General features: G+C 36.9%; 1 protein-coding gene across 7 annotated transcripts in view; it reads right to left on the bottom strand.

The window, feature by feature from the left end:
• STK33 (serine/threonine kinase 33) overlaps positions 1-13,578 on the bottom strand; it is a 208,289-nt gene that overhangs the window by 28,101 nt on the left and 166,610 nt on the right. For 6 of the 7 annotated variants that reach the window (XM_019975807.2, XM_019975806.2, XM_070803714.1 and 3 more), the window contains one exon: positions 1,658-1,855. The exons of the other annotated variant lie outside the window; for it this stretch is intronic. In XM_019975807.2, the coding sequence (XP_019831366.2) occupies positions 1,658-1,855 (198 nt within the window). The remainder of the gene's footprint in view (positions 1-1,657; positions 1,856-13,578) is intronic. 7 annotated transcript variants of the gene reach the window in all.

The raw sequence follows: 13,578 nt of genomic DNA, 5'->3' as shown, positions 1-13,578 counted from the left end.
TGTATACATGCATATATGTAGATATATACACATATACAAGCTTCCCTGGTGGCTCAGTTGGTAAAGAATCCATCTGCAATACAGGAGACTGTCTGCAAGAGACCTGGGTTTGATCCCTGGGTCAGGAAGATCCTCTGGAGAAGGAAAAGGCAACCCACTCCAGTAATCTTGGTTGGGGTATCCCATGGACAACGGAGCTTGGTGGTTCCATGGGGTCACAAGAGTCAGACATGACTTAGCAACTAAAACATCACTACCATGTGTGAGTATATTGTTGATGCACATGTGTAATACGTAATGTATGCATATGAGAGTGTGTGAGTGTACGTGTGTATGTATATATGTGTGAGTATGTTTATGTATGTGTGTGCACATGTATGTATGTATAAAATTCCAAGTCAGCTAACAAGAAATTTTTCAAATTATGTTCAATGAGGAAATGCAAACATGGGTTTTTAGGATATTATTTTTAACAAGAATACCAAATACACACAGCTGCTAAGCACTGCAGGAGTTGTTGACAGACGGGAGAGGGTGAAAGGGATTCAGTAACCTTATGTTTACATTACATAAAAATATGGCTATTTCAAAATGTCTAAATAATTAAATGTTAAGCCTATTATCTAGACATTTGCTATCAACTAGATGAAGAAATTCCCAATGAGTAAATAAAAATCAACCAGATCACTCTACTGGGCCTCTTTCCTCAAGTTTCTGACAGAATTCGTGGCAGGACAGGTACAGGCAGCCATGCTGTACCTTCCTGACTGTGGGTCAGGATTTACCCTCCAGGCCCTCTCTCCACTCTGCCCGTCTCTAGGTCTCAGAGAACTGAAAAGCAGCAACTCCTCATAAGAAGTGGGGTGCCCGGTCGTAAATCTGGCCCCCGGTGGCAAGATGTTCCATCATTAAAGAAGAGCTCAAACATGCTGATTAGACTTCAAGATGAGAATGAGAACAAACACACAGAAAATTTTCCTCAAACACAGAAACAAGAGAAAAGAGGATGTGGGTAAATTGTCAGGATATTGAGTTGGTAGAATGCAATCTAGAATTAACCAAATGTTACTAGATTTTATTCACCAAAAAGAATAAAACTATATCTAATAAAGTAAAGTAATAAGCCTATAAAACAATTTTAGGTATCATAAAATTGGAAATGACTAACTAATGTAATAGTAATTTTTGAAGTAATACATAAACCCATTCCAAATTGTATAGCCTGGTAAAATACATACATAATTCATTGTGACCCATTAGCCAACTCTGGCACACCACCTGTCTCTGTAAAGTTTCGCTGGAACACTCATTTGTTGTCTATGCCTGTGTTCATGCTACAACATCAGCGTTGAGAAGTTGTGACAGAGACTATTATGGCCTACAAAGCCTAAAATATTCACTATTTGTTATAGGAAAAGTTTGCAGACCCCTCCCCTATATAATCACGGATCTTAAAATAAGCATCTAGGCCACATCACTAAATCATGCTAGTTTCAAGCTTTACTTTCTTTATCGTGCAGGTCTCTTTTGTTACAAACCATTACAATCCAACAACAAAAAAAGAGTTGCAAAAATGTTCCAAGTGTTGTGAAGGTATTTCACAGTTTGGAGAAATGAAACAATTGTTTTTCCTACATGTTTTGTTGGTTCTTCCTACCTGTTTTCCTTCCTCTTCATCTGAAGAGTTACTGACATCAGGGACATTTCGGCTGGGTTGGTAAACTTTCGACTCCTCTTGTCCAGACCTGCTGTCTCTTTGGTCTGTTGTGCTTTCCTCATCACTTTCTGGGTTATTTTTCCATTCTTTCATCATTTCTAACACATTGGTTGGTCTCGCTGAAGAAACTGTATTGCCCTAATATTAAATGATGAAGTTTTGGTGTTATAAACAGTTTAAAAAATTGAAGACTCTTACATATTTTAGTAATAAAATCTCACAAATTCACTAAGTCACACAGAAAAATTATAATGTTGAATAAATAGCAAAACTTCTGATGCCCTGCTCCTTGAACTGACATGTCTCAGACCTCTTCATTAATACTTTTTACAATATACCAAAATTTAGGGGTGGGAGAATATTCAGTTTTAAAAGAATAATACAGCATGCTTGTGCAAAAGAACACTAGATAGGGCAAGTCCCTGGAATCCAAAGACCCCCTTACAGTTCTGTTCTTAGAAAATTAATAGAGAAACTGAAAGAATGAAAGAAGTTGTCCAAAGTCTACGGGATCCAACACTAAGCATAAGCCTGTGTGTACGTGTATGTTAGTCGCTCAGTCATGTCCGACTCTGTGACCCCATAGACTGTAGCCCACCAGACTCCTCTGACCATGGAACTCTCCAGGCCAGAATACTGGAATGGGTTGCCATTCCCTTCTCTAGGGGATCTTCCCTACCCAGGGATTGAACCTCGGTCTCCTGCATTGTAGGCAGATTCTTTACCCTCTGAGTTACCAGGGAAGCCCTATGGGTAAGTCTATATAACATCAAAATGTCTAGGTAAAAAAATCTAAGTTCAGCTGATTAGTCTGGTATTGTATCCAAGAATAAAGATGTTTGACTTGAAAGCTCTTAGTTGACTGGAAGATTTAGATATAATGTGATCATTTGATTATAATGTAGTCTATGCACTGTTTAATTCCAGATGTGAGTAGCTCATACCAAAATTAACCATTTAGTATTAGCTATATTTTTCTCAAATAAAATATTCCATCTAATGCCAGGAAATGCATGACTGTAGTCTCACAGGGCTCCTGCTGGACTAGGTATGCCTTAAATATTTTTGCTCCTAATGCAGACTAGTAGAGAAAGTCTGGACAAGAAGTTTGGATCACATTTAGATTAAAAACAGGAAGTTTAGGCGTGAGCACGACTATGGCGTGATTCTAAATTAATTTGACATGTGAATGGACTGAAGCATTAAGCAACAGGGATACAGAGTAGTATACAGCCAAGCACTTTAAGGGCAGCCATCTGAGTACACTGTGGAGGATTTGCAGAGCTTAATAAATTCAGGGTTAGAGACACAGACAAATACAAAGCATGGAATAGTAGTAACTAAATGCGGATCATTATGCAATTCACTCCCTGTAGTTCTTCAACGTTATCCTTTTTAAAGAAGATCTATATTCTTACCACTTTCACGGCATCCTACTTTTGGTTGCACTTCTGCAGCCTCTACCCATTTACTCCCAGAATACCCTTACCATGCCTTCTGCCAACTCCTAGCCTACACTTCTTTCGAGGCTTAAGTTCTCTTAATATCCCAGAACTTCCAAAGGTGTCATCAACTTAAATGAAGCACAGATGAAGACTCAGACCAAAAGGAATTGAAATTGTTTAGAACAGTAGATAGTCTCAGAGCTCTCATCTGAATGATTTCTGATTTCCAGGGTTCTGTCAACAGCCCTGCTTTACCCCAATGATTCATCTGGCCTCTATTATAACTTCCTGGCTTCACTGCAACCTTGAACACTAATCACAGTATCCAGGCTCCTAGAATACCAGTACACACAACTTTGCCTTGAACGTCAATCTCTCATTAGAAAACAGAGATAATCTCACACATCTAGGTCTGTAATCCTAGTCCTCAACTGCCCTTCCCTGATAAACTCTCCACAAGTTAACTCTCTGGATCCACAATAGTTATTGATGGTGCCTACCCAACATTCCTGTCTTCAAGGCACATATTAGAATCTTGCCTCTCTACTTCTTTTGGGACATGACAATATGACTTGTTTTGACCAGTGAAAACGTGATTTGAAATAGTGCATATCACTTCTAGATAGAAACTCTGAAAGCTTGTGGTTTAATACCTGCATTAGTAACAATAGAAGCACAGAGAGAGTTCCCTCAGCCTGGGTCCCTGGGTGAAGACAAAGTGAAACAGAACTTGCTTCCCTCATCCAAGCCAATGTGCCATGGAAGGCGTCGAGAACACTGAGATTTGGGAGTCATTTGTTACCACAGCATAATCTAGCCTGTCTTGATATAGGTAGATAGAAGATTAAAATTTACATTCTGTGAGTCACCTCCAAAAAGCCCAAAAGAATGAGCTCACTGTACAATCAGCATACCCAACAAAACTGTAATTACTACAGAAATCATATGCAATCAGTACCATGTGATAGCCAATTTATTTAGGCAGTATTGGCTTTGCACAGCCCTGATATGCATGAATTTCAGTCATCATTAATTAAATACTGTCAGTCACCCAGCAACACAGTTCACATTTTAGTCACTATGGTATAATAACTATCATTGCATAAAGTTCAAACTTCACTGCGAGCTCTTCAATACACAATCACCATGTAAATTACAGATATGTACAGTCATGTAAATTACATGATATTTACACCATGTAAATTACAGATATGTACAGTCATGTCTATTGGTGACTGGACACCATCCATCTGTTCACACACAGACAGCAATCTGTGCACTTGTGTTGCCTCCTTGTCTCCCAGGTAATTTGCCAACAAAGATGAAATTGCAACAAAGAAACTAAAGTGATAATACTGGAAGTAAAATCTGAATCAAATGTAAATGGGGTAATAGAAGAAATAGCTGACCATGAGAATGTTGACACTGTCACTGAAAGAATCCAAGTGTGCAACCAAAGGAACTTAGTAAGGCAAACTTAGCAGCATAAATGAGGAAGGATGAAGATACTTCAGAGAATATGGTGCCCACAAAAAACAAATTTAAAGAATTTTCAGAGATATTTCATGACATTGGAAAGACAAAGGATACCATGTTACAAGCTAATCCAAGCTTGTAAAACACTATGACAATTTGCCAAGGCATAAAAAAGATATTTCCCTCTGTATTATAAGAAGGTAAGCATTCTTTAAACTAATCTTGATAAGTTTTTAACTAAAAAATAAGATACTTTAATTCTCAATATTTCTAATGTTTTAAATTACAGTGCAAAATAATAGCTTTACTTTTGTCTCATTCCCTATATTTATTTATAACTAACAGGGAGTTTTTTAATATTTAACAAAAAATTTAAAGGGTATGGATCATAATTTTTCCGATTATTAAAATCATTTTTCACAGCTTCAATATACACTATTTTTATGGTTCTGCACTACTGTGCAAAGCAAGAACTACCTGTACTATCTTGAACCTGCATTTCTAGCAATCTTTCAAATGCTTGGTCTACATATATATACACACACACACACACCCCGCCCCCCCAAGAGCTTGGTGACTGACACGCTACAAGTCTAAAGTAGAGCACCTTTGTATTCAAAGAAATGATCCTATTTCTTATTTCAAAGAGACTGGGGAGAAGAGCAAAAGATTCAGAATAGGAACATTATCCCCTCATAAACACTCTACTATTTATAAAATTTTAACTATTTGCTTCCTATATTTGCTTGTGATAGCAAACAGGGCACAAACAGTGGTTTGGACTCCACACTTTCCCTCTTGCCTAAAGTCCATCCAATAACTTACTAGACTGCCTGCTTCCTGCTTGCTAGCAGTTGAAGGAAAAATTGCATCAAATATTTGCACTGATCAGATGAATAAGTGGCCCAGGGCTGCGTGTCATGAGCCTTCTAGGCTGAAGAGAAACTATATATGAATCAACCAAATAAAAATCGGTATGATTTTAGGCTAGACACTGCAGATTGTGGAGATACCTCACCATCAGAACAGTAACTTCTGAACTCCCTTTATTGGCTGTGTTCGGGAGTCACGCCCCGAACTCATCAACCATGAAACAGCGAATGGCAGGAACGCAGCAGTAATAGGCTGATAATCTGAGGCTATCATTAGTAGAAAACCAACCTTTTGGTTAACAAATTTCTACTTGTTTAGCTAACAGCTTGAGATTATTTTATTTTGAAAAGCTAGAAAGCTGAACACTCATAGAGGAGAAGTTTGGTCAAATACCAATATTTGGACTTAATACCTGAGGAGGCAGGTCCTACAGATACAGACCCAGGCATACATCCTCATCTAACAAAATCTGCCTTTTCAAGGATAGAGCCTATTAGTATTTTGTAAATAATAAAGATTTAACATGTATTTTTAAATGAATGAATATTATGTATGAGTTGGGTTAAGATGGTATAAAACATAAAATAAGCTAAGCTAAAAGGAAACATTCTGGGACTTCATAGTCTTTATTTTCTACTTTTCATCAATAGCTAGAACACTTTACTTCGTAATGTTCTGAGGGATAAAATCTTTTCAGGAGGAAAATGGAATGCTGCTGCCGCTGCTTAGTTGCTCAGTCGTGTCTGACTCCTTGCACTCCTGTGCACTGCACACTGCGAGGCTCCTCCGTCCATGTGATTCTCCAGGCAAGAATACTGGAGCAGACTGCCATTCCCTTCTCCAGGAGACCTTTCCAAGCCAGGGATTGAGCCCAGGTCCTCCCACATTTCAGGCATATTCTTTACCACCAGGAAAATGGAATAGTCACTTTATAAAAAAGCACATAAAAGGGATGCTCAACTTTACAAAATTAATAAAGTCCAAATAAAAACAACGAGTTACCAATTTATACCTAATAGATGGACATAAATTTAAGTTTGATGATTCTCTTGGTGAGGGTGTGGGGAAACAGGTTTCTCATTTACTTGCTTTTTATGGGAGGATTAGTCAGTAATAAACCATCAAAATGTGTAAAGCACACTCTCACAGATCAGTAGTTCAAGTTTTAAGAATTTATCCTATATGCTGACATAGTATACAAACATATATTTACAAGAACATTTGTTGCACCGTTGTTTGTAATAGAAAAGACCTGAAACAGTTTAAATATTTCATATTCAGAAGAGAAAAATAATAGTGTATCCATGGTTTTGGATACAATGCTGCTTTTAAAAAATAAGGAAATCGTCCCAAAATACATTCAATGAAAAAGAAAAGTTCGCGTAATATAAATCCATTTGTGAAAAGTGGATACAAAAAAATATACAGAATGTATTTAAAAGAACACATAAGAGATTTAACAATGGTTATCTTTAATAAGAGGGAATGAGGGAATAGAGGGAGGAAGTTATTTTTCCTGCTTTCTTTACCATTTAAATCATTTACCAAGGGTAATGGCAACTATTATATGACTAATAATTAATATAAATTATATAAGAAAAGAAATACTGTAAGTCATAGGACTCACAGCACCCAATCAAATCACTGAACATGCCCTAATGGGTCTCAGTAAGTCCAAGGCAGCAGTGGAGAAAGGTAATAATGGATCATTAAAGTCAGCAAGTGCACCACTGAAAAGTTTTCCTAACAGTCACCTCAGTGATTTTGTTTTTACAAGTAGAACAAATAATGAAAATAGACAAGGTTGGTGTTGATACTCCTGCTCTTTAAGAGGAAACAGCCTGAGAAATTGAGTGAGTGGGTGAGTGAGTGAAGTCGCTCAGTCGTGTCCGACTCTTTGCGACCCCGTGGACTGTAGCCCCCCAGGCTCCTCCGTCCGTGGGATTCTCCAGGCAAGAATACTGGAGTGGGTTGCCATACCAAAAGTGCATTTCCAATTGTCTGCCAAGAATTTCTAGCTAGAGGTGCTGCTGAGCCTTTAATACTGTAATGTATACTTGAAAGCTGCTAAAAGGATAGATCTTTAAAGTTTCTATCACAATAAAAATATTAATTTATGCAAGGTGATGGATGTATTAACTAAACTTATTGTGATAATCATTTCATAATATATATATAAAATCATTGTTGTACATCTTAAATTTATATAATGTTATATGTCAATTATATCTCAATAAAGCTAGAAAAATGAAAACAGACTCAACATATTCCAAACCAACATTCTTCAGACTGGAGTATGTAGTGTGTAAGAAGACTTCATATGGCCTGTGGGGGCAGGGATAGTTTGCAGGGAATCAGTTTCAAGACCCTCAATTTCTTTTTTTTAATTTTATTTTACTTTTTAACTTTACAATATTGTACTGGATGCCTGGGGCTGGTGCACTGGGAAGACCCTCAATTTCTAATGATCTCTTTTTTTTCATAAGACACCTGCTTGAGTAAGGATATGCAGTAATTCTTTTCATAAGTCACCTTCTTATAATGCTTGTTACTATACGTACATTTATTTGTGTGTGTATGTGACAAAGACTTACATCTAAAATATGTAACCAACTTCTATAAATCAATACATTTAAAAAAGAAATAGAAAATGGGAGAGAGACTTGAATAGACATTTTGTAAAAAAAAAAAAAAAAAAGATATTCAAAAGGAAAATTAGCATAAATAAATTAGCATAAACATGAAACATGACCAATTTCATTTGTCATTTGGGAAAAACAGATTAAAACTACAATGAGATACCATTATATATCTACCAAAGTATCTAAATTAAAAATACTAACAATACCAAGCACTGGAGACGATGGGGAGCAACACTAGAACTCTCACACTATTGCTGGTGAGTGGCACAAAGTGAACTTAGGAAAAAGGAACAAAAGAACTTTCTGGTGGGGGTAGAAATGTTCTGTATTTTGTTCTGGGCAGTGGTTACACAAAAGTATACATATAAAAAAATTCATCAGCTAAACTCTTAAAATCTGTCTATTCTATAGTAAGTAAATTATATCTTAACAAAACTATGATTATTTTAAAAGTAAATTTCATAGCTTCATAGATATTATTACATGTGGCTCAACCATTTCACAGTTGTAAAATATTCCATTGTCAGACTATACCACAATTTATTCATTTTCTAGGAAGAGGGAATTTGGGGTGACTCTGGGGTTTTGCTCCTATAAACACTTCTACAAACATTACCGTGTATGTCTCCAAGGGTATATATGTAGAAGAACTCCTTGGGTATATTCTTAGAAATTAAATTTATTGGTATAGAGTATGTGAATGGTTAACTTTAATAGATAATGTTTTTCAAAACATTTTCAAACCGTTTTCCTAAGTAGTTGTACCAGTGTACTCTCACCAGCAATGATTTAGAGAGACTCTTTACCTGCATCTCTTCCAAACCCTATTACTGTCAGACTTTTTAATTTTTAGTTTTATCTCACTGAAGTCCTGATTTGTATTTCCCTGATCACAAATGTAACTGAGCATCTTGTTGCTCGTTCATCAGCCAAATGCAGGTCCTTGTTTGTAAAGATGTCTGGTCCTGTCCAGTTGCTTGTCCATTTCCTACTAGGCGGTTGGTCTACTTTGTATTGATTTGTAAGAAACACTGAGATTTCATGACATTGATTTTTTCTTGGTTATTTGGGTTACAAAAGCCTTCTCCTCGTCTATAATCTATCAGTTTTCCCTAAAAGGCTGTTTTATGAATAGAAGTTCTAAAGATTAATATAAGTCAAGTTTATTCCTCATTCCTTTTATGTTAATGACTTTGGTATCTTGTTTATAAAATCCTTTTCTACACACTCCAAGTTCCAAAAGGGTTTCACCTATATTTACACTAAAAGTTAAATATAAATTTGTATTATTTAAGTCCTTGACTGATTAGAAGTTGACTTTTGTCTACCATGTGAGATAGGAACCCAATTTCTTTTTCTTCATATGGACAGCCATTTATCTGAACTCCAGTTGTTGAATAATCTCTCCTTTTTTCCACTGATGCATCATACTACCACTGTCATAAATGTTCCAGACGTGTATGGATATGTTTCCACACTTTCTATTTTATTCTACTGGTCAATTTGTTTACTACTATATCATTATCACACTGTGCTAACTAAATAGTCTTAATTTCTGTTACAGCAAAATACTCAAAAAAGCCTTGGCTATTTTTGACCCTTTATACTTCACTATAAATTTTAGGGTTGCAAAAAGAGGAATTTTGATTGGATTTGCTTTGTATATGTACATCAATATGAGGAAATAAATTTTTATGATATTTAGTCTCCTGATGTAAATAATGGTATATATTTACACTTGAATTTTTCTTCAATGTTTTCCCATAAAATTTCATAACTTTCCTCAAAGAAGTCTTACAAATCTAATGCTGCATTTCTAGAAATTATAAATTTGTGAATACAGTTTTACATGTCTTCATTTTTTTTGCATTTTATATTGTTGGTTGCTAGTGAAAATAAGTGCAGTTGACTTTGTATATCAATCTCATTTTCCCCAGTTTTACTGAGGTATGATTAGTATATAGAGCTTCCAGGTGGCACACTGGTAAAGAATCCTCATGCCAATGCAGGAAGCGCAAGAGATGTGGGTTTGATCCCTGGGTCAGGATGATTCCCTGGAGTAGGAAATGGCAACCTGCTCCAGTATTCTTGCCTGCAGGATTCCATGGACAAAGGAGCCTGGTGGGCCACCGCCCATGGGTCACAAAGAGTTGGACATGACTGAATGAGTACACACACACAGCTGGTATACAACACTGTGTACGTTTAAGGTGTACAGTGTATTGATTTGACACTCCTATTTACTGATGTATATCAGACTTAAAGAAGAAAGTAGGGAAAACCACTAGACCATTCAGGTATAACCTAAATCAAATCCCTTATGATTATACAGTGGAAGTGAGAAATAGATTTAAGGGCCTAGATCTGATAGATAGAGTGCCTGATGAACTATGGAATGAGGTTCGTGACATTGCACAGGAGACAGGGATCAAACCCATCCCCACGGAAAAGAAATGCAAAAAAGCAAAATGGCTGTCTGGGGAGGCCTTACAAATAGCTGTGAAAAGAAGAGAAGAGAAAAGCAAAGGAGAAAAGGAAAGATATAAACATCTGAATGCAGAGTTCCAAAGAATAGCAAGAAGAGATTAAGAAAGCCTTCTTCAGTGATCAATGTAAAGAAATAGAGGAAAAACAACAGAATGGGAAAGACTAGGGATCTCTTCAAGAAAATCAGAGATACCAAAGGAACATTTCCTGCAAAGATGGGCTCGATAAAGGACAGAAATGGTATGGACCTAACAGAAGCAGAAGATATTAAGAAGAGATGGCAAGAATACACAGAAAAACTGTACAAAAAAGATCTTCACGACCCAGATAATCACGATGGTGTGATCACTGACCTAGAGCCAGACATCCTGGAATGTGAAGTCAAGTGGGCCTTAGGAAGCATCACTACGAACAAAGCTAGTGGAGGTGATGGAATTCCAGTAGAGCTATTCCAAATCCTGAAAGATGATGCTGTGAAAGTGCTGCACTCCATATGCCAGCAAATTTGGAAAACTCAGCAGTGGCCACAGGACTGGAAAAGGTCAGTTTTCATTCCAATCCCAAAGAAAGGCAATGCCAAAGAATGCTCAAACTACCGCACAATTGCACTCATCTCACACACTAGTAAAGTAATGCTCAAAATTCTCCAAGCCAGGCTTCAGCAATATGTGAACCGTGAACTTCCTGATGTTCAAGCTGGTTTTAGAAAAGGCAGAGGTACCAGAGATCAAATTGCCAACATCCACTGGATCATGGAAAAAGCAAGAGAGTTCCATAAAAGCAGCTATTTCTGCTTTATTGACTATGCCAACGCCTTTGACTGTGTGGATCACAGTAAACTGTGGAAAATTCTGAAAGAGATGGGAATACCAGACCACCTGATCCGCCTCTTGAGAAATTTGTATGCAGGTCAGGAAGCAACAGTTAGAACTGGACATGGAACAACAGACTGGTTCCAAATAGGAAAAGGAGTATTTCAAGGCTGTATATTGTCACCCTGCTTATTTAACTTCTATGCAGAGTACATCATGAGAAACGCTGGACTTGAAGAAACACAAGCTGGAATCAAGATTGCTGGGAGAAATATCAATAACCTCAGATATGCAAATGACACCACCCTTATGGCAGAAAGTGAAGAGGAACTAAAAAGCCTCTTGATGAAAGTGAATGTGGAGAGTGAAAAAGTTGGCTTAAAGCTCAACATTCAGAAAACGAAGATCATGGCATCCAGTCCCATCACTTCATGGGAAATAGATGGGGAAACAATGGAAACAGTGGCTGACTTTATTTTTTGGGGCTCCAAAATCACTGCAGATGGTGACTGCAGCCATGAAATTAAAAGACGCTTACTCCTTGGAAGGAAAGTTATGACCAACCTAGATGGCATATTCAAAAGCAGAGACATTACTTTGCCAGCAAAGGTCCATTTAGTCAAGGCTATGGTTTTTCCTGTGGTCACATATGGATGTGTGAGTTGGACTGTGAAGAAAGCTGAGCACCAAAGAATTGATGCTTTTGAACTGTGGTGTTGGAGAAGACTCTTGAGAGTCCCTTGGACTGCAAGGAGATCCAACCAGTCCATTCTGAAGGAGATCAGCCCTGGGATTTCTTTGGAAGGAATGATGCTAAAGCTGAAACTCCAGTACTTTGGCCACCTCATGCGAAGAGTTGACTCATTGGAAAAGACTGATGCTGGGAGGGATTGGGGGCAAGAGAAGGGGACAACAGAAGATGGGATGGCTGGATGGCATCACTGACTCGATGGACGTGGGTCTCAGTGAACTCCGGGAGTTGGTGATGGACAGGGAGGCCTGGCGTGCTGCGATTCATGGGGTCGCAAGGAGTCGGACACGACTGAGCGACTGATCTGATCTGATCTGATCTGACCACCCTTAAATCCAGCTATCTTTCTCAGCTCTCTTATTATTATAAGAGTTTGTCTAGTCATTTGTATATTACTGCAAATAATAAAAGTTTTATCTCTGCTTTCCAATTCTCATGACTTTATTTTCCTTGTCTTAGACAAAGATCAACAATATTCAAAAAACTACTAGAAGCTGACTTCCTTGACTTAGCTCTTTATTTAAAGAAAATGCTTCTCACATTTCCCATTTAAAATATTTGCTGTAATCTTTTATCAGGTTAAGGACATTTTCTTTCATTCCTAATTATGAATGTATGTTGGGTCTTACTACAAGACAAGTGCTTTCTTTGAAATGATGATATCTTTTCTCCTTTAATATATTAATGTAGGAATTTATATTTATAGATTTTTTTTTCTGAAATTAAACCATCATTGTATTTTAGGGAAAATCCAACATGATTACGACCTATTTATAAGCACAGTTGAATCCAATTTCCTAATATTTTAAGGTTTTAGATCTATATAAATAAACAAAATGGATCTTTTTCATAGGCTTGCTTTTCACTGGTCTAATTTTGTTATACTAGAATATACAGAATTAATACGCTGCCTAAGTTTTTAGATTTATTAATAAACAGTTGGTGGTGCTATTCTTGTATCTTTTTAATCTTTATCCTTTAAATTTTTGCCTTATCTGCAGCTGTATTCCTTTTTTCCTGTGAAATATTATTTCTGATTTCTTTCTTTCTTTTTTTTGCCAAAGGTTTATCTATTTGTTGATTCTATTGGTGTCAAAGAAAAAAAAGAGAGAAAGACCAAAGAAGAGGACACAGTATATTCATAATAACCCAGATTTAAAATGTGAGATCATATACACATGATAAGCATTGAGAAAGGAGAGAGAACACTGGTACATGAGAGGGGGCTAAACTGGAAGATGCAGACAACAGATTTTCAAAGCCGTAAAGGATTAAAAAAAAATGTATAGAGTGGGACAAGTTGTAATAAACTTCAAAGTTTATTACAAACTTATTCTATTTCAAAGAATCAAATGTTGGTCTTAGTGATCTTCTC

Source organism: Bos indicus, chromosome 15 (genome assembly GCF_029378745.1).
Source record: "Bos indicus isolate NIAB-ARS_2022 breed Sahiwal x Tharparkar chromosome 15, NIAB-ARS_B.indTharparkar_mat_pri_1.0, whole genome shotgun sequence".
NCBI lineage: Eukaryota > Metazoa > Chordata > Mammalia > Artiodactyla > Bovidae > Bos > Bos indicus.
The sequence above is the reverse complement of the archived record's forward strand: the minus strand, read 5'-3'. Positions and strand labels throughout refer to the sequence as shown.